At 37.4% G+C, this 22,172-nt stretch overlaps 1 protein-coding gene across 1 annotated transcript in view; it reads right to left on the reverse strand.

The window, feature by feature from the left end:
* LOC101170581 (glypican-5) overlaps window positions 1-22,172 on the reverse strand; it is a 53,764-nt gene that overhangs the window by 21,354 nt on the left and 10,238 nt on the right. The window contains exons 6-9 of the mRNA XM_011474169.3: window positions 21,976-22,035; window positions 21,123-21,245; window positions 11,776-11,896; window positions 659-797 (exon numbers count right to left, since the gene is read on the reverse strand). Of these exons, the coding sequence (XP_011472471.1) occupies window positions 659-797; window positions 11,776-11,896; window positions 21,123-21,245; window positions 21,976-22,035 (443 nt within the window). The remainder of the gene's footprint in view (window positions 1-658; window positions 798-11,775; window positions 11,897-21,122; window positions 21,246-21,975; window positions 22,036-22,172) is intronic.

The raw sequence follows: 22,172 nt of genomic DNA on the forward strand, positions 1-22,172 counted from the left end.
TTTAAATTTGGTCACAGGTTTGGTGAGAACAGTATTTGTCCAAGCCACCAGAAAAATATTAGGATGATTTGACTTTTTAATTTTTGGATGAATGTTTATCATAAACTATTTAAACAAATTAAAATGTAAAGATTTGAACTACAGGATTACATCATGGTCTACAGGAATCCTGAGATCTCCTTCTGAAACCTGTGAATTATGTAGATCTACAAGTGCCATGAATAAATCACAAGAAAAACTCCTTAAGGTTTTTTTTTATATATAAGTTTTTGGGGTGACCTGATTAATAGTTTATCCTTTTATTTGTACTGAAAGGGGAAACTATCTGCTGAGTAAAGCAAAAAGCACGATAGAAAATGTGGAAGGGAGCTGAGACACATCGCTCAGTTGAACTAGTCCCTTTAGGCATTTTCCTTCTGCTACTAAACTTGTAAACGCTGCAGCATTTTAAAAATACACTGCAGGTCGGTGCACCATATGTTTGTATTTGCTTATACATTCATTAGTTGAGTGTGTGGGATTAGAATGTTTGTGGTGTGGGAGCCGGAAACTCTGTAGCACGAGGAGAAGCATGCAGGCATGTGTGTGTTTATGTGCATGTTTGCTTCTTCGTTTCTGCCTGCTGGGCTGGTTGTGTTTGTGTGTACATGTGACTTACCACTCTCCTGACCAGATGTTTCACAGCCATCTTCATCATCACAATCTTCTCCACTGCCCCCTTCCTTCTTCTCCATGCTTCCTCCGCGGTCTTCCCGTTCCCGTCCTTTGCTGGCCCAGCCGAGCTCCACCAGCAGTTCCTGTAAGAAGGACACTTTCTTTTTTTGTACTGCTACTAATGACTCTCAAAATCTAATAAAAGCATTTGTTTTATTTATTTATTCGGATGCACCTCACTGTTGAAAAGATAATTGATCCTCAAATGGTATGTTGGGTCGGGGTTTCGCGCTCAACAAACATTTGGTTTATTCATTCAGTTGTTGTTGTGGACAATTTGCAAAGATTGCACTTGTGAGAATTTATTATAATCACTAATCAAATGTATGTTAAAACCCTTTAATCTATACATTTTAAAGAATTGTTTATTCCTGCACTTTGAATTGTTAACAGCTTCTCTTTACAGACGTTCAGGCTGTATTTGCAGTCTATTGTTGGTTCTTGTGCATGTAAGAAATAAAAGGTAATTTAATGAAGGGTATTTTAATAAAGAACATTATTAAAGATGTCTCCACTTAAGCCCATTATGATAATTATAACATTTTGTGTCGAAAATCTAAAACACAGACTTCATGCTTCCTTGCATGCTAATTAATAAATGTCAGCATGCAAAACAGCTTCACAGATGGTCAAGATAGTAAATGCTGGTTGGGAATTGTGTATCGTAGGCAGAAGCAGGCTCTGAACTTGTTTCACAGACATGAATTTATAGACCAAAGAGCATTTAGTTGGCATTCAAGAATAACAATGAAAATCTGCTACCTATTAATATAGAAACCAAGGCTACCAGAGCTAAGGTTATTCTGGTAAAATAAGGCAGAAATTGCTTTGACAAATTTGAGAGATAAAGGCTAAAACTAATGACCATCTTTAATGTCCCAAAATGGTAAATGTTATATACTTTTATACTTTTTTATGGTAAAATGGTAAATGGCGTATACTTATATAGCGCTTTCTACCTTCTTACGAAGGCCCAAAGCGCTTTACAGTCACAGTCCCATTCCCCATGCACACACACATTCACACACACATTCACACACTGATGGCGGCTCCGCTGCCAAACACTGGCGCCAACCTCCCACCTCAATTAAGACCCAAAGTGCTTTACAGTCACAGTTAACACACCATCACACTCAAAACTCTTCTGATATGATTCAGACTGCACCTAAAAAGGGTGGATTATTCCCGTCCTGTATCAAAACACAATTCAGCAACCTATTACTAAAAGACGGTTTAACTTGTTATGGGGGAAAACATGTGTGAAGACATGCAGTGGAAAGACATGTTACCTCAATATTAACATAAACAGACCCCGAGGCAGTACATGTGCCTAATTTTGCTATACAATTCAACTTAACACTGCAGAAACTAGCACTAGCATTGTTGTGTGTTTTCTGCAGTAAGCATTTTCTATAGGGAGAGGTGGGAGCAATAAGGCTGATGGTAGAGCCGGTTGTGTGACAAAACTGTTCGTCCCTTTGCTGCAACAAATACCAGAAAAGTATCAATATGAATGTAAAAAAGGCAACAACAACAAAAAAAAAAAACCCATGCAGGACAGGGAGCAATTGTCAATTTCTATGTGTCCTTTTAAGCAGAGGAAAATCCACCTGTATCCGACAGATCACACTGTTGTTTTTTTTTGCAGAAATGCATCATTGCACCACTAAGAAAAGCTAAGTAAACATCAGAAAGAAGAACACAAGGAGTTTGAAAAAACAGCCTAAACTTCAGCCCTCCTTCTTTTCATTGTCATTTAAAAAATTCTGACATCAAACTGTGATGTCTAGCAAAAATAGATGCACTGCAGCAGCGTCTGCTGGGTTTTCTCTCTTGGAATAATTAATTTATATCCCAGGAGGGCACCATGCGCATATTTCAGAAAACAGCAAGCTAAAAGAAAAACAACGTAAACTTCTAAGGCACTACAGTAGCTTTTGCCCACTCTAATAACATTTATTCCCAACAAATTTATTACCGCAAAACCTGAATAACCTCTAAAATTACTTGTGATTGAGCTCATGCCGTTCTAACCTAGAAAAACCTTTTCTTTTTGCCAATTATATTTGTGTGGACTATGAAACCCACTGTTCTGTTGTAAGACACATAAAAATGCTTGTGGTTTCTGGGAGAAAAACATCCACTGATAATTTATTTATTTTTTACCTATTGCTGTCTTAAGACCTTTTTTAGCATCCGTCATAAAAAAAATATGCCAATCCAATGCTTTAAGGATCTGTATTCTATTCTATATTCTTTCCAATCATGAAAATGTTCAATATGTAAGACAAACATGTAAACATGTAAACTTATTGGACATCAGTAATTTTCATGAAAGGAACAAATAAATAAATGAAAATAAAAAATGAAATATTGTTTGCTTTTGTATTTTTCATTTTTTGTTTTATTTTCACATGTTCGCTTTCATTCATCACAAAAATGTTAAGAGATTCAAAGTTTTAAGTTTAAAGTTCCATTACTTAGGGGGTGTGGTGCCTAGGCGTTGCTGCTTCTTGTCTATCTGCCATGGGTTGGGGGTGGGGGTCGGGGCCTTCTGGTGCCCGGTGGGGACTGTGGGCGCTCTTCTCGGGCGGGGTCCCACGTTGGGCCCTCCCGACGTGGCGGGGGGGGCTGCTCTCCTGGTTGGGCTGGATCTTGCACTCTCTGTCCCCCCATGCCTCCCTGCTCTCTGGCTTTGGGGGCCCCTGTGGTGGTCCTGCTGGCCCTGGCTTGGGTGGTGGATGTGATCGCCCAGGGGGCGGTTTTTCTCTATCCGCTACCGTGCGGGTGTTAAGGGGGTTCTAGCAGCCGCTGCTGCTGCGGCGGGGGTCTTGGTGTGGGGACGACTGGGCAATCTCCCTCCTTCTTTTTACAATCCATCATCCATTTTAGAATAACATAAACAATCACTGGAGCACAGGTGTTAGCTCACCTTTGCACTAATACTTTTTGTGATCAAATGAAATATTTCACACTAGTTGGTTTGAAGGCATATGTATGTGTGTGGGACCATTATTTGCACAGTGTACATGTTGACAAGTGAACATTTTTGGAGCCAACAGGTGTGTTTATAACATTTGAGTGTGTGTGGGGGCAGGCCCCGCCCTAATAGACTTGTATTACATCTGAACCTCTCTGTAACGAGTATAACCATCCAGAAACTTGTTGCTTTATGCTGCTTCATGGTTTAAATCCCCCCCTCCCATTTTATAATCACCCTTCTTTCCCCCCTCTCTACCATGCCTCTCTCTTCATCCCTCCTTTCCTTTTCCATCCGGTCCAACACAAAAGATTTTCAAATATGATTAAAATGAAAAAAGTTTGGCCTCGATTACAAAAGGGGTTTATTCAGACATACCACTGGTTTGTCAGAAGATTCATAACCCCTGTTGCTAAAGTAAAATATGTCCAACATAAGAGGACTTTAGCTCTCATCTGTTTGCCCAGCTGTTGGACAGGGCAAGTAAAAAATATATAAAAAGTTTTAAGTCTGGAACAAATCAGTTGTTTTCATTAAAGAAGATGACTTTTTTTAACATTAAAACACAACCTAACCTTGAAACATAACCCCCTTGATAAATGAAAATATGGTAGGAGCTCTAAAAAGATGGACCTTTTCCATCATTTCGAGCCAAAAGTGCAGTTATGCACAAATTGTGCAATGCATTGCTCTGAATAATACATAAACGTATGCTTACTTATCAATACATGTTTGCATTGACAGGGGAGTAGCTTGATTTTATGTATATCTAACAAAGAGGCAAATTTAAGACATCAACTACTGTTTTTATGTTTTTTAACACTTTATTCAAAGATTTTCAATTTTTTTATACAATCACACATTCAAACAAAAAGCGACTTTAGAACTATTCAATTACAAAGGAAAGAAAGAAAAAATAAAATGAAATAAAACCTGCCAACCAGTGGCATGTAAAACAAAATTTGCGTACACAATTTTCTAAGCAAATATTTATAAAAGAGACAACAAAAAGACAAATAACAGTCAATTAAAAATAGACCAAAAATGTATATCAATGTTGTAACATATACTTTTTTTATGTTTTAAATAAATAGAAGGATGCAAGAAGGGTCGTCTGTCCTCCATCATACAGTGGATGTTTGGTAGCTATGGAAACGAAGGGAGCTATTAGATCACAGCATGTCCAAAAGGACACAGAGGCAGGCTTTAACCTGCAGTGAGTCACCGTCAAGTCATAGGACGGCAGTTGAAGACAAAAACAAATTACAGCCATGCTTCCACCACAAGTGTTTTTCTTAGTCGAGACGAAAGTCTGGAAGTTAAACAGACTTTTGGCCATGTGGCGCTGAAGCTGCTCACTGACAGCAGCAAGCCAACACTAACAGAGACGACGACTCCAAAACGGTCTCTAAATGTGTGGAAGGAAAACTGAAAAAAGACTCAGTGCATGACTGAGGGTTTTGGGGTATATTATTATTTAGTATGAATACAGCAGTGAGACAATGTTGATTTGTAGAGTCAATTCCACACTCACAGTCTGACCAAAAACATTCATGTATCACTTACCAATACAAGACTGATCCACAGATAAACACAGCTGTGTGAGGTAATCAAACCCAACAGTCCAGCGCATCCAGTTGTTAATACATAATAGCAGTTAAAAATTAGATTCTAGTCTGGTGGTGTAAGCTAAAATGATTTTTTGTAGCACCTTGATTATTTTTTCTACTGATGAAAAAAGGGTCCAAAAGAGGCTAGTTTTACTAACATTCATAAGATGAACAAAAAGTCAAAGATAGTATGAAGGGACTTCTACTATAAGATGAATCAATCTGCAATAGTTGGAACTATTGAAAAAAGGGGAAAAACTCAAGGCCAAAACTACAAAATAAAATAGGAAGTTGCCCCAAATCTTGCTCGAGGCTTTTCCATTACAGCTCTATTCATTTTTAATTTCTCCTCTATGATCAATTTTCAAACGGTTAGTACTTCAGTGAAGTAAAAGGGACAACATCCAGTCTTCACTACCAAATCTAAGTCCCTGATTGGTCAGAGTTCGACCTGGCTTAACTTTCAACGTTTTGTACGTAGAGTCGGAAAATGGTCGTAAAAACTTGGGTAGCGATGCATGAGCACCAGAGTTTTGAAAGCCCGAAACGCACAAGCATTTGCAGACTTTTAACTGAAAGTTGTTACTTGAACGTGTGTTGCAGAGGGCCCTGTGAACATAATTTAATTCCTGCAAAGGGCTTTAACTATCTTTTACTTTACCAACATAATAAAATTCACATGTGAAGTTGCCCTGAAGAACAGTACCCTGAGGTAGCACGAGCTGCATGACTGAGAATCTTCACAAACATGTTCTTATGTTTATCTTAACTTGCTGGCACATTTTTTTTTGAGTGTTTTCTTTTTTTTCTTTTTACGTTTCCGTGTGTGATATTTGTAAGCATCGAGGTAACATCCTGTTCAGAACTGCTTCAAGGGAGTTGTCTTCCATTCCTTACTGAATGCTCTCACTGGATGACTACTCGGGAAAAGAAAGTAAAAAGACTTTTAATGAAGGTCCCCTTGCCTCTGCTGTCATTAGCTGTCCCTTAATAAAATTCTGTGTAGGATGAGAAGAACCTGAGGTGCCCTCTCCATTCAGAACTTCTCCCACAGGCTCGACTGGGCTCATCATTATTGGCTCTAAAAACTCTAATTGGAATGATAAGTGAGTCACAACACTAACAAAATCTCCAAAGATATCTTAATAAGAACACAACCCCCTCCCTTAAGAAGAGCAAAAAAAGGGAGTTAAAAAAAGAAAAATCTTCAAACTAAGGCTGCTGTGATCATTTTTCTTTTAAGACATGCTCCTTTGTTCAGCTCTGCTTTCTTTCTCCTCTCATCCTTGTTTTGGCATTATATCCGCGGCACAGGAGACAGGCAAGAATGATAATTAATGAATGGCATGCATTTCTCTCTTCAGACAAAAGACTAAACACAGAGGTAGCAAGACTAAACACCTTCAAAAGACAACAACAGCTCATTGTCTGCTTTTTTTTTTATCCAAAAAGATCACACGCCGTGTAGAAGGGATTTTACTTTGACTTTTAATTAGTTGCAAGCTACAACAAATCAGACCATGGCCTCTCTGTGTGGTTCAGCATGTATGAAACCAAAAATAGTTGAGTAGCTGTTTCTTTTGACACTACGGGGACTGCACAAGTTGCATTAATGAGCATGAGAAATCACATTCATAAATTATTACACGTGTGCTTGGAAACTGTGGAAGAAAGCTGAGCTGGCATTCCCTAATTAAAATGAGATAAATGGATCAAACACTAAGGGTGTATTCACTCTGGAAAAATCATTTGGTCCGGTCTGAGTCTACTTAATTTGGTCCAGGTCGAGTCCTGAACCTCATGTTTGGTCTGTATTCAGACTGCCGTCAAGCAGACTTTCCTATTTCGAACTTAAGCTTGTAAACAAAACCATGTGACTAAAGATATCGTCAATCATTGGCCAGGAATCACGAGGGCAGGGCAAAACAACTAAAGACAGAAATTATGGAAATCTTGCACTTTGCAATCGTAGCTCACTAATTCAAACCATATAATTCGCTGACCAACTTTAAACGCACGTATCAACGTCAAGTACAACACTTTTTACAGCTATTTTGGTCTTGTGGAGGCATGCTGCAAGGTGGCTGTCAAGGAGATGTCAGCTAAGAAAGTACACTGATAAGCGTTTATGACAGATTGTCGGGGAAGCAGTGAGAAGCAATGTGTATGACGTTAAAGATTGATTTAATTTGCCTGCATTCATCTAATCACATCTTCAATGAGTTGCTGTGTCTCATCGTTGTGGTGTTTTGACATTTTTTAAAAGAGAATTCAGTTAAGGAACTACAAGGTAGCTTTTATGATGACGTCAAAGCAGCGCCGGGCGCATAACAAAATACAGAAAAGCATGTAAGAAGTGTTTTTAGCTGTGTTCTAACATGTAAAGAGTTGGACCCTTTTTCCTCTTTGATAACATGACAATCGTTGCTTTACATTATTCCGCAGCGCATCTGTTGCAACTTTCCTAATCTGTTTACATCACGTGGCCACTAGCTACGGTGACTGTTTTGGTCTAGGTGTTCTGCTCCGGGCATGGACCATATTCAGACTGAGGAATCTCAGAGCGAACCGAAGCTCAGTTGAATTGGAAACGAACCGAGACCACCTCAAAAATTGGGTTAGAGAGCGCTCCCTGGTCCTGGACCAGGGTCCACTTGGGTGTACTCAGATTGAAAATTGGTCCTGCATTATTGTAAATGATAAATGGTAAATGAACTCTGATTCACTTCAAGCAAACTAAATGTGTCCAGTCTGAATACACTCCTAAATTCAACCAACACAGAAAGATAGCTTTAAAAAAACTGAAGAAACTTCAAATATAGAAAATAAATCCTGATTTCCTCATTCTTTTAGATTAAATACACTAAATAAATCAAGGAATAGGCAAAATACTGAGTTTATTACTAATTTATGTTATCTATACTATTTGATTAATTGTATACACCTCAACATGAATCCCATGACCACACAGGGATTAGCATGCAGTTATTTCACACGTGCACCAAAAAACTTGAATTTACACACAGCTTTTCCAACATCATCTCTGCTATTTCATAACAAATCAATGTATGAAATCTATACACAATATCAAAGTTAAACTTTAACCTTAAAATAAATATTTCTTAATGAGTTTGACCTAAGTAGTTAGGAATTACAGCAAACCCATTCAAAACCAAGGATAGGCTGACTCTGGAATAAGGCTCTAAAGCAGGGGTCGGGAACCTTTTTGGCCGAGAGAGCCATAAACGCCACATATTTTTAAATGTAATTTCGAAAGAGCCATACAATAATGTAGCATCCCTTTCCCACACTGAGGCACGGAGACTTAACCTCTTTTAAGGTTCTTTATTCTGGTTACTGTAGACCGCAACAAACGCCGAACAATTAATTCAGCAGCTCCTGAATCTCTCCCGCCGAGACGAGAGCGCTTCTCCCAACTTTATATCCCCCTGCTCCTGCTCCAGCCCTCCCCTTTCCCTTATTTGGCCCATAGCTGAACCCCATTGGTCCAAACTACCTAACAACAGGCTGAGCGACAGAACTGAGGGCCAATCAGATCTCTGCTTGATCGATGCGTTCCATGAACTCCAGAACTTTTAACGCGGCCCGACAGTCGTCCAACTCAGTCCGCGACAATATGTTTAAAACTAAAATATAAGTGAATGTGTGCATTTGATGTAATTTCAACATTTTTAAAGTACAATAAGTCTGTGGATTATTTTTAATAACATTGTTATGCTGTTGCTTATAAATGATGAGTATTTCTCGTGGTAGTTCTGCTGATGGTCTAGTCTGGTTGATACGTGGTGAGTTTCTGCTTCATGCAGGCGTTGAGACTTTAAACGTGATTGTAGGTCTGAATGTTTTGTAGATGTGAGACAGACTGCTCACATGCAGACCTGCTGGAGTCAAACACACACTCACACGCTGCAGTGAGTGACAGGCAGCGGGTTTTACGTTTTTACAATCCCTGCGCGATTCACCTGCTGCCTGTCCCCACAACACCTCACCCCCACCCTCTGCTTTCTCCCTCACACATCCCGTCCCCGCATCTGCGCGCTCTTTCTCAGAGACGGGAGCGCGCAGTTTTAGGCACGGCAATTCACAGGTTTCCGGGTGGTACAAACTCTGTGAATTAATAGACAATTTTAAACTTATACTAGTGCTGGCGCAGATTTGTCTCTCTAAGCACCGCTACTACTGCGCGCCTCTGGCATCGCATCGCGCACGAGAAGGACTGGTCTAATGGGAAAAAAAAAATTAGAATTAAAGATTTGTCTGCGAGCCTCATGTGACCATCAAAAGAGCCATATATGGCTCGCGAGCCATAGGTTCCCGACCCCTGCTCTAAAGTAAAAACATCCCTGAAGGGGAAGAGCCATATAATAACTTGATGTTTTCTTCCAAACTGCCAATGTTACTGCATGATAACACAATTTGTTTTCAGATGCACTTTTACACTATAATGCAACCACAAGGGGGCATAATGCAGTGCTTTCATGTGCCGGTTCCAAGCCCAAGTAACTATAAAGGGTTGCATCAGGAAAGCCATCCGACGTAAAGTCAGAATCAATTATGCAAATCAAAAAACTTTACCAATAATCACCACTGGTGGTGTTGACCTACATTTTGCCTGGGGAAAAGGAAAATGTGTTTGTAGGCAGAAAGAGAAAAATAGGAAAAGGTGTAGGACTTAGAGTAGGAACTTTGAATGTAGGGACTTTAACAAGATGATAAATTTGGAAAATGTTTGAGACCACACAGTAGAAGAGATGGCTTTTGTGGAGCAGGAAGTAGCAAAGATCAGTAAGGGTGAGGAAGACATTGAAGAGGATGAAGAGTTGAAAGGTAGTTGTTCCTCACAACACTCCAGTGGAGGTGCTGTGGTGTTTAAGAGAGGCTGCAGCAGAGTTCTTGGAGAGGGCGATGATAACTGAAAAATGCTCTGGTGCCTGTTTTTAACCGCTTGACACCTATTGATGCAAAGATGCATCAAACCACTTCTGCACCTAAATTACCTTAGTTTAGCATCTACATGAAAGCAAAAACATACAGTGCATGAACGTTTTTCATCGACGGGAACAAATTCAGGCATCAAGGGGAGTGAGTGAGGTGGAGGCAGAGAATAGGCTTAGAGCTCTATTCTTGTTTAAATATTTTCTTCAATGTCCTGCTTCAATGTCCCGATTCCAGTGGTGAAAGCTTATCTTATTTTTTGTCAGACTTAATGTCAGACTTGTCACTGCATTTCTAAATTTCTAAATTGACACACTGTTAGTTTACTAACAGACAGTAAGATACATTTCCAACAGTAGTCTCCTTTTCTTTCTTATTTATTAAAATAACCGGTTATTTCCACTTTAATTCATGGCTTTTGTGGGTTACAACACAAAAATGTGTTTAATTTCGAACAAATAATATTTTTGACCTAATGCTTTTCATATAAATTTGTCATCAGCAAAATTAATGAACAATAAGCTTTACTTGGGATGTGTAGCAATTAGGTATTGGTTCATAAAATTATATTAATCCTCTGTAATCCAATTACTAAATTGTAAAGGCTTTTAAAAGGCTGCAGAAATTTGTACTTATTGTGGGGTTGCTTATATTACTATCACACAATATTGCGTACATTTTTTTAAAGCTCTGACATTTGTGGTTATTTAATGAGCATACTTAGACAGAAAAAATGATGAACATGAGGGTTATGTTTCAGCCACACACGAGTTTACAGCACAGAGAAAATTTGAATTATTGAATGCTTGAAACTTGCTTTTTTCACTGGATATTCTTACTTTGAGTCAGTAATTGTCACAGCAGCCTTCTGATCTTTATTTACTATACACACTACACAGTATGTAGTCCGGCCGTGGTGCAGCGGTAGGGCGGTCGACCCATGATCATAAGATTGCAGGTTCGATTCCCGCCTTGCACGCCCATGTGTCGAAGTGTCCTTGGGCAAGACACTGAACCCCACCTTGCCTCTGGTGGGAGGTTGGCGCCAGTGTTCGGCAGTGGAGCCGCCATCAGTGTGTGAATGTGTGTGTGACTGTGTGTGTGCATGGGTGAATGGGACTGTGACTGTAAAGCGCTTTGGGCCTTCGTAAGAAGGTAGAAAAGCGCTATATAAGTATATGCCATTTACCAGTATGTAGTGTGAGCTTCTTATTTCAGATCTTTCAGATTTGGTTTTTTTTTAACAGTGTCCAAAATTATGTATTTAGTAGCATTTCAGTCCTTTTTCCAATAATCACTATTTCTTTTTCTTTTTTTTTAACTTTTATCCTTTAGTACATAAAATACCCCAAAGTAATGTTATGCTATGTCTGAATGCAAACAAATAAAGATATTGTTTTCAGAAATATAAAGCAAACAATCCCATTTTTAACTGCCGGTACTTTGTTTTTCTTAAGAAAACGATCTTTGCACCTGCTAAATTATATCTAAAATGAACATAAAATCCAATGTTACCTGTGTCCTCTGCTCCAGCTTCTTTTTCGCCCCCTTCAGGACTGCATCTGTATTACGCACGCTCATCTCTGGGTTCTCCTTCTGAGCTTTTAAAGAGCTCCCAGCAACATGACCTGCATAACTGCACACAAAGGAAACATAATTCTTAATGTATCACTTCCATTTTTTATTTCACCTCAATCCATTTCAAACTAATAGAAATCAATTTGACCAAAACATGAATGAATAAAAGTTAAAACATTAAAAACAAGCTACATAAATACAGTACTTTTTTTAAACTGATGTCAAATAAGGCAGAAAAAAAATAGAACAAAGAAAACAATTTATTTGCAAAATGTTGGCAACTTTACTTGTCTCCCCTTTAATAACCAGGTTTATGATGTTTTTTATGCATTTATGTGCATTAATGTGTGACATGCTGATGTGTTTTAATATGTAAAACACTGCAGTTGTTTAAAGCAATGGGTCAATACATTTTTCTGCAAAATTTTTATGTGCTGCATAATAAACACATTTGTTAAAATGTAGATACCAACATCAGTGCTATATTTGACAACCGGGTTCTTCATTTTTATTTATGTATAAAGATTTTTCTGATTAATAGGATGGTGAAGGCAGAATGACTGCGTGTTGATTTTTTTCGTGGGCTGTGGGGAAGCATCACATCATTTTCTAAATGGGAGGTTCATTGATAAAGATGATCTGAAGGGAAAAGCAGAAAATACTCCCAAGTCTCAAAACCAGCTTTGTGAGCTAACATGACCAGACATCAGTTCAGTAACCGCCATCGTCCACGCCCTCCAATACACAAACATGCTCTGACTGAGACGACCACGAAACAAAACTGTGGGAACCAAAGAGACCCTCTAATGCAAGAAGATGGTGCGGTGGTGGGGAATTCATCCTCTGGAGCCGTGCTGATCCTGCTGGTCTGAGATCAGATCCCTGCAGAATCTTCACAAATATAATAAAGCTTTTAATCGTGTTCTGCAGATATTATTCGTATTCAGATCATATTTTATTGCACATATGTGTCTAAAGTAAAAATTCTTACAAGTCTCTGTACAGAAGAAAATGTCTCTGTCCTGAGGTGAGCTCTGTGGGGTCTTTTTCGAAGCATTCTTTCATATCTAGTTTTACAAAAATGAAAAACCACCTGGGATATATATATATATATATATATATATATATATATATATATATATATATATATATATATATATATATATATATATATATATATATATATATATATATATATATATATATATATCCATCCCAGGTGGTTTTTTATATAGATATATATAAATATTTTTTTTTTAAATCATCCTTTACCCGGCTCACCTTTAAAATGAAAGCCAAATGTATCTGATATCGAGGGAATAAAATTAACATTTAAACCTGAAGTCAGGACAAATATAGAAGTATTAGTGAGGGATTTCATAATGTGTGTAATGAATCCTTTAACATTATCCAGGCTAGATTTACATCTCTTACTTATGGTGGAAAAGTATGAGAAGTGAATAAGAAAGAGGCAGTCAGGCACCACAGCAGAATACAAAGAACTTGCAATGGCTAAGTGATGGAGATGACGTTCATCATCTTAAGGAAGGGAACTTTGCGATACATTTGCTTGCTTTATTCAACTTTATATTATTTTTAAGAACTGTTGCAAGGTTTTTAAGACCCACTCCAATCATTTTTCAATCTATTTTAAAATTATGATTATGCCGTTTTAGGCAAAATGGTTTATAGTTTCTACAGAGCGGCAGTAGTTCATTTTAAATTCACTTCTGGGTTATGAAAGGGGATGTTGGCATGGAGTAAGTCCGCCCTTTTCCCATCATCCATCTGTTTACGTGCTTTCCTGCCAGCTTACCACAGCCCCTCAGACGAGGAAAACAAAGATGGATGCATCAGAATGGAGTGGAGCACGGAGCTTGTGGTTTGCCATTGTAGCCACTACGTCACACTTACAAGCTTTTTTCAACAGGAACTTAGCATCTGCTTCTGATTCACAACAATTTGAATAAAGTACTCAGTAGTACAAAGTACTCAGAAATGCAATTTTAAGCTTAATTTTCTTCATATATGTCCTCCATCAAGAAAAACATGCTACAAGAACAAGTTGAAAACATCAAAAACTCAATTTTCACTGTAGTGCGCCTATACAACTTGCATGAATTGTATTTAAGAGTTCCATAATGTCTATTTTAAATGTGGGAAAGATAAAGTTTGTGTGTAAAATATTTCAAAGATTAGATTAATTATAATGTTTAAACAAATTGGTTTCATCAAGGTTTCACATGGATTCTCTCAGCACTTGTATTAACAGATTCTGGAACTGATGCAACAACATCATTCTATAAGGACAAAAAATGTGTACACAACCTCTTTGTCACTAAAGTGGGCATTACATACCACTGCATGTACTGAAGCCCAGTGTGCTGCCTGCTTGCTCTGCCCAGTTTAGGCTGAAGGAAGTGAAATACTTTCCCTGACTTTGATCTTTTAACCAGCAATTACACTGCATTAACAAATCTCTTCTTATGTGACCTACTTTATCGCCTGGATCTCTTTCCTGTAATGCAACATAAACAACACACATTTCATGCAAAGTCTTGCGTTGATTATCAAGAAGCCCTGGTGAACACATTAAATTATAAGGTGAAGACCTCCTTATGTTTGTTTACACAAAGATTTGAACTTGCCATTTCACTGAGACTTTAATGTACTGATAAAAAACACATATGTTCGCCCAGAAAAGAAGGATTCAACTTAATAACAGGATGTTGGGATGCAAGTACCACAAACAAATTAATGGAAGGAATAAAGAAAATGTTCCCTAAAATGACGACAAGGAGGAGGATTAAAGAAGAGAGAGAAAGAGAGCAGGAGAGGAAAAGGGTGTTGAAAGAGGATGGAAAAAAAAAAGAATAAATGAAAGAGCAATTAAAAACCACAGACTTTTCCCTGTGGGAAAATCCCAGGATTCCTTAGACTGCAGCAAGGATCCCAAGGATCAAATTCAAAACCGCATATCCAAGGCATGTGCTATCACCAATGTACCCTGCTGTAGAATAACTCAAACTTTTTTGTCATCATTATACCTGTCTTTATTAATCGTAATGTCGCCAGGCTTGACAGGCAGATGGGAGGAGCTAAAAGGACATCTCTGTGCAGCTCTGAGTTTGAACTCTGTACTTTGAGACGTTTTTCAGGGCACAAAAACAACTCAATAATGTTCAAGGCAGACATTTCTGAGCTGATAAACAACGAATGCTGCATGTCATTAAGCCAAGATAACAAATCATAAACATGTGGTGGTAGGATTGGTAATTATCTCTTCTAATGAACCTCAGAGCTCAAATCCCAAATGAAGTCAAAAAACTGAAAGATTAAAGAAAAAGATGGCAATTTCTTAAAATGTCATTCTTAAACTTGGTATTAAAGTCCCACTCCAATCATCTTTTGAGCTATTTTCAAAGTGCTCCCAGGGGTCTTTTAATTATATTATGTCGATTTTGACAGAATGAAAAAACCTGCCACTTTCTAGGACATAGTTTCAGCAGAGCGGCAGTAGTTTATTCGAAATTCGCCTGAGTTGTGGGACCGTTCCGGCGGCGCAACCCCACCCCACTTTCCCCACAGAGAATTTGTGGTCCGCTCAGGGCATTTTCTGAGTCACACATCCCTTTTTTTTAGACGACTTTCTTTTCATCTGGTTCTGATTCACAATAATTTAGATAAAGAAATACCCAGAAATGCAATTTTAAGATGAATTTTCTAAATATACTTCCTCCATTTTGCAATAGAAAAATGCTATAAGAACATGTTAAAAACACCAAAAACCTGATTTTTTTTTATTGGAGTGGGTCTTTAAGGGGAAAAACAACTTAAACTCTCGTTGTCTTTAGACATTAAAATAGTTTATAAATATGTTTTAGGTTTAATTTCTTTGACCCACCAACAATGAAGGAAAAGTACTCTTAAGTCAGATATGCAATACATCAATGTAGAATCACTGAATACGTCAAAATGATGAATAATAGTCAAAAGTTAAAGCAGCATCTTTCCTGCCTAATATCGATTCATAATTTCATAATATGCCTACTAATGCAATTGGGAGATTGGACTGTACAATATATCTTATTGAGAAATCAATTACTGATGTAGGAAAGGTGCCTGAAGTGAACATTAGCAATGATATGCTGAATAAGTGACAGATCCCCCCTGTGGCTGCTCATACCTATTCTAATTTGCAAATAAAGATGCAGAGCCAGCAGCAGTATATTACTGCTCATGTTTTAAAACACAACAAATTATTTGCACATGAGGCGAAATTAGACTTTTAAGTTTAGAGAGATAAAACTAGAAAAGAAAAACATAAACAGGAAACCAACGGATGCAAAGTGAAATGTTTGGACCATGCTCCCACTTACTTTTTAATGGAAAGTTATATATTGTTTGACAAATACATCTACATATTATTCTTATCTTCTTTGCTACTGTCGTTACCTGCCTCTGGATGGTGCAGAAACACTTATTTGCGCAAAATTTGTGTATTTTGAAGTGGTTTCCTTCAGTCTAATATCTGTTGCCACAATGAATGGATTTTGAAGCTGTCAGAGCTAAGAAAGAGCTATAGATGGGGTGTGTGCGTGTGTGTTTGACTATGGATGATACTATTGCAGAGACTGCACCACAGTCTCAGAGAGGGGTGATGGAGTGACATTTAATAAGATCTGAAGTGTAAGATATAAATCCCCAGCATAGTACTGACAATGCTGCTACCTATGGGAACACACACACGTGCACACACGAACATACTCCTAAATCACTGTGTGACTCATCCATGCAGCGAATGCTTAAACCATCGTGGTTGTCAGACTCAGCATAATTTAGAGAAAATGATGTTAACTGTGCAGATCAGATCTGAAGGAGGTGTGTAATTTTATTGCCACAACCTTTGTCGTAAATCTGGGTGAATTCCTGTGGAGTTCATCAAACAGGCACTTTCTCTTTAAACACACAAAGCATGGCAAGAGTCGACACCTGAGGCATATCAACGCCTGCCCTTCTTGTTGTACAAGTCAGAGATAATATATGTGCTGCGGTTTGGATGGGACGGGAAAACTCAGTCACTTTCACCTTTCATGTATTTTTTAATTCCCTGCTTCTCCCTCCACCCAAAAACAACCTAATCTCTGAACTCCAAACAAACTTTACTTGAGATTTTATACAAAGTCTGATGTAAATCTTTGTCTGTCTGAAGCATGAAAAACCTAAGGCGGCGGCAGGTGTGGCAGGAAAACGTAGACAGCACAGTGATATGCTGCCTCCCTCTTCTGGAAGCATCGAGCTAATACAGGTAGATGCCTATAAGACGACTGTCCATGAACCATCATGTAACTTTTTCCACAACATAAACTCATTTATTGGTTTAGTATTATATTCATAAAGAGTAGGAAATAAGCTGAATTGAACTAAATTTGGAATTTGTAAAATTTAGATGGAACTCTTCAACTGATGTACCACAACACTACATCCATACCATCACAACTGCTCTCCATTGTTATTTTCATTATATATGTATATATATATATATATATATATATATATATATATATATATATATATATATATATATATATATATATATATATATATATATATATATATATATATATATCAGATATATCAGATTGTATTCCTGGCAGGAAACAGAAAGCACTGCCCTTTATTAAGGCGCTAAAGTTATTAGTCTCATGCTAACGAATGCTGGCAGAGAGAGACATCATTGAAGAACTAATAGTCAGGCCCATGCCTGACGCGACTGTTGACCCTCTGAATTCTTCAGAAAAGCAGGACAGTTTGTTGAAATCATATTTTTCCTTTATTTTTTTTTATATCTAAAAGCATTTGCAGTGAAAACTAAGCATTTTTAGCAATAAATGTATGCCTAACTTTTATGTCAGGGAGTTTAAAGGGGAAAGAAATCTGTTCCTGATTACATTACCACTGTTCTTCTAACAATTTTGATATACATCTCCTTTTAAGGATCAGGGCTAAAATTACTATGAGACTATTTTTTCAAACTGTCCTTGAAAAATAGCACTTCTCTTGTGGAATATCAAGTCCAGTCCTTCCTTATTGTTAATATCCTTCCACCTCTCTCACTTGCACCGATATTTTAAAGTGCAGTGGGTCAAAGCTGAGAGGAGATAAACGGAGGTCTGAATAGAAGGATGGAGAGATGCATAGTTAAATGAATGAATGAAGGGGCAGATGACATATGAAAGAGAAAAGAAAATGTAAAGAGGTCAGGGAGCCCCAGACTGGCTGCTGTCCAAAACAGGCCAAAGCGCAGCATCTCTTCTCCGCCTGTGAAAAAAACTTCACCAAGCGCTTTACAAAGGATAACAAGTGTATTCAGCTGTGGGATTTCCAGATTCCTGGGGTTCGCTGATAACAGATATCATTCACAATTCTTCCATTAATTTGTTTTATACTGTAATTTTATAGTTTAAAATAAATTTGGTCACAAAATCAGAAATTCAAGTTTGTTCTGTTTCAGATTTTATACCCCCCTCCCACCCCCAAAAATGGTCCAATAATAATTAGAAATATTTCTTTCAGAGGATATTCTAACCAATGAGATATATAGGCTAGAGGTGCTACCCAACTTATTGTATGTTGATATGCAGGTTTACTGCTGTGCTACAATTGTACAAACAGAGCTTGAAAAACAAGAATTTGACTTTTCCCAGACAAATTCAATCAGATCAAACCAGTTGAGACAGTGACAGAGGGAAAAACACCAAACCTGGAAACAGTACATGAACTAAGAAAAGAGGCACAATCTTCAAACCTCTCTCATTTGATGTTATACAAAATTCTTCCACCAGTCTGTTTTTATGAACAAGACAAAAACCACAAAGTTAATATGGTTGTATAGTGAAAAAAAACCCACAGCCTCTGGGTAAGCAGAGGATCAACTAAAACTGTTAGTGACACATTAGAAAAGCAAAAAAGATTGGTTTGCAACAAGTGGGTTTTTAGAACACCAGGTGGAAAGCATCAAGTAGACAGTTGAAGTATCTTAAGGGTTTTGTTCAAAAGTGAGGAAAGCTTGAGTGTAGATTGGTACAGCGCCTGCAGTAAAACAGCCATTGTGAAGGTCTTTTAAAATGAAGGCGCCTACGCAAAGAAAAAGCTCTAGATTTATTCCATGATCTGTTCATTTTTAGGGTTTATGAATCACAACCAAAAGGACAAGAACCTAGATACAAGACATGGTGACTGGTAGAGATTTAAAAAAGATGAAAATCAACTAACTACTTGATAATGACTCCGGTTTTGTTTGCCTTGTACTTCATTTATAGGTTTGAATAGGAGTGACTGGTAAATGTATTAATGTAGTTGTACATAGGGTGAGGAAATCAATTAATAGAGGTGGAATGGGCATATGTTCTGAAAGTGATCTGGATACTTTCCAAAGAAAGAGTTTTAGGTGTGTCCCATCAGGCAAGTGGCCCGGGGGGAAAAAAACATTTTAGAAGGTCTTAAATAAATATATCTGGCCTTTACTAAGTCCTATGATTTTTACGACTTTCTTTTGGGTAATCTCTGCTCATTCATTCATCCATTTGCAAACTATTATTTTTATGCTTCTTTTTCAATGAAGTATGCATGACATTTGGTTGAGCCCAGTAGGAAACTGCAAACAAAAATATATTTGTTTCTTTTTTATTCGTGCAATTAAAATATGACAATTACCCAATAGAATTAAAGACCATAACATATTCCTGTGATATTGTCATGCCAGCTTCAGTCTTAACAACTAGAATAGCGAAATGAAAACAAACTAAAAAAGATTAAGATTGCGAAATAAAATTCTTTTTGGTATTTCTTTCCCCCCCCCCCAGAATAAATGTTTTTGATGCTAAATTGATCTTCTTTGACATAAACTCATGTTGTGCATCTCCTATGATTTTCTTGAGTATAATAAAAATATGGCAAAGCTTTTAGTCATATTGAAAAGATGACTGCATTTCATTGGTAACAAAGCCAGTTTGAGTAGAACATCCTTAAAGGACTAAACATCCCTTTTTAACAGCTCATAAAATGTTTATTATTAGTCCCATTTATCATAGAAAATTGGTTTACATGGAAGCCACACATTGTGTACATAGCTGCCTGTGTTTTGGATGAGCATGTGTGCAGTAGTCTGTCAAAAGTCTCAGTCCACATTCTGTGTGTATTTGAGGCGTGCAAGAATTGTATGAGCATGTAGTGTGCGAGTCCATTTGTCCTGTTACCACTTTAAGCTGCCAATGTAATCACCATGAGAAAGACACCGCCAACAAACCCTGTAACCTTAAAAACCTCATCCGCCGCCCCCCACCCCTGGCAAACACGAGGAGCCGCACTGAAACCCACAAATACGCCACTTTCATTTCCACTTAAAACTAAACATGCAAATAGAGTGAAGGATGATGGAGGATGTTTTTTCCCTGCAGTTTAAGAGACAAGAAGGTTGTAATTGAGACTATCAAAAAAAGCAGGGCTGGACCTTTAAAACACTTACAGGTGCACATTACTGGTTGCTCAGCAGTTTTCAGGCAAAAAAAAAAACATTCTGGGAAGCACAATTTGGAATTTCGCCATTATCCAATTTGCTAACCCTTTTTAATTGTGTCAACCAATACCAATAAGTATCCATTGTCCTTTTTTTAAGCATTTAACACCAAATCCAGACATAAAAAACAACACAAAATTCCACTGCAGGATTTACCACAATCACAATAAATACACTAAATAAATCAATAAACAGTAAATGAAGCTAACTGTAATTTCACTCAATGATCAACATGCTTTATTGCATGGTCACATCACCTTATTTATAACAAAAACTTAATATTTTTTTATTTTGAACATATAACTATAGGTTTTATTTTAAAACCCTGACCTGTTTCCTGTTTTTCTAGCTTGTTGTCGTGAAATTGACAGAGTCGACGGACTGGAAAGAGAACTCTTGCGTAAAGCTTGTATTGCAAAGGGACGGACGTCATAAACAGCCATGACAGAGGCAATGTAAGCCCTCCGATTGAGTAATGAACAATCTATTTTTATATAGCAACACAACAGAGACGCATCGCAGATGGACCAGTGTAAATCAGCCTTTAAAAAGTCAGATTTTTAAAACTACTTTGGCTATTATTTTATCATGCAATCAGATTTCCCTTTCTTACTTCAACCAATATGGATTTCTCCAAAAGTCTTCAGACTGCTTTTGATTAAAAAGTTCAGTACAAGAAAAATTTTAAGAAGGTGTTGCCACATACCTCTCTACAACATCTTGGCCGCTCCAGCATGTGTGTTGCTCAACTTCCATCTCACTTTCACAAAGCATCTCTGGTAACTCCGAAAAAAACCACTGGTACCGCTGGATAGAGCCCTCAAATTCCCTATAAGATAGAGTTGTCACAGCTGAATGCGAGGAAGAGTTGGAGGTGATACATGGTTTTGTTATTTATTGAGATCATCTGTTGCTGAAAACAGCATCATCATCACATAATAGGCTGTAAAGTGTGTCGTTACAAAAAAAATAAAAAGATCTCTCATGAGTCCAGAGGGCTCAAATATTTACAATATTTTTTTCACTGGGAATATTCTTAAATGCGTTTCACTACAGCAACTTTTAAACTTCCATTGGTTCATAAAAAGTTCCACTTAAACCTTTTTTTTTTAGCATCCAGTATTAATACTGACTGACTGAATTACTAAAAGAAAAAAAAAGGTGTGAAAATATACACAATGCATTAATTCCTTTGAAGTAACCAATGGTGGGACACTACGTGGTCATACAACAGAGAATTTCTTCCTCAACGAGTTTTTCAAGATTAAGTTTAAAAATATAAAACATATATTAGATAGAGAATTATGAAACTGAATCGTGGCATATGCTGATCTGAAGATTCAAACAAAAGACCATGTTTAAAATGTATTTTTTACTTTCTGTCTGTTTTCTGGATGTGAAATTATCTTAAACATGTATAATTCAATATTAACCTGGTTTTTGGTCTTCCTAAATTTAAATGCAACAAAATTGATAAACATATGTAATTAAAATTCTACTTTTTTTGTTTTGCTTTTAACATTTAGTGCTTTAGTGTAAAAAAATAAGACAAAACTTACCTTGACAGTTTTTTCAAGCTCCGGCTTTTACCCCCTCCTGAACTTTTAAGTGGTAAAGACCTACAAAAGAATCAACTTTAAAGTTTAATTTCAAATATATAAATCATTGTGTCCATGTGTCATCCCCAGTGCCTATTTTTTATCTTTTTGCCATGTTGCAAGGATAAAAGGGTAATCTAATATGCAAATGTACTCAC

Source organism: Oryzias latipes, chromosome 4, assembly GCF_002234675.1.
Source record: "Oryzias latipes chromosome 4, ASM223467v1".
Classification (NCBI taxonomy): domain Eukaryota; kingdom Metazoa; phylum Chordata; class Actinopteri; order Beloniformes; family Adrianichthyidae; genus Oryzias; species Oryzias latipes.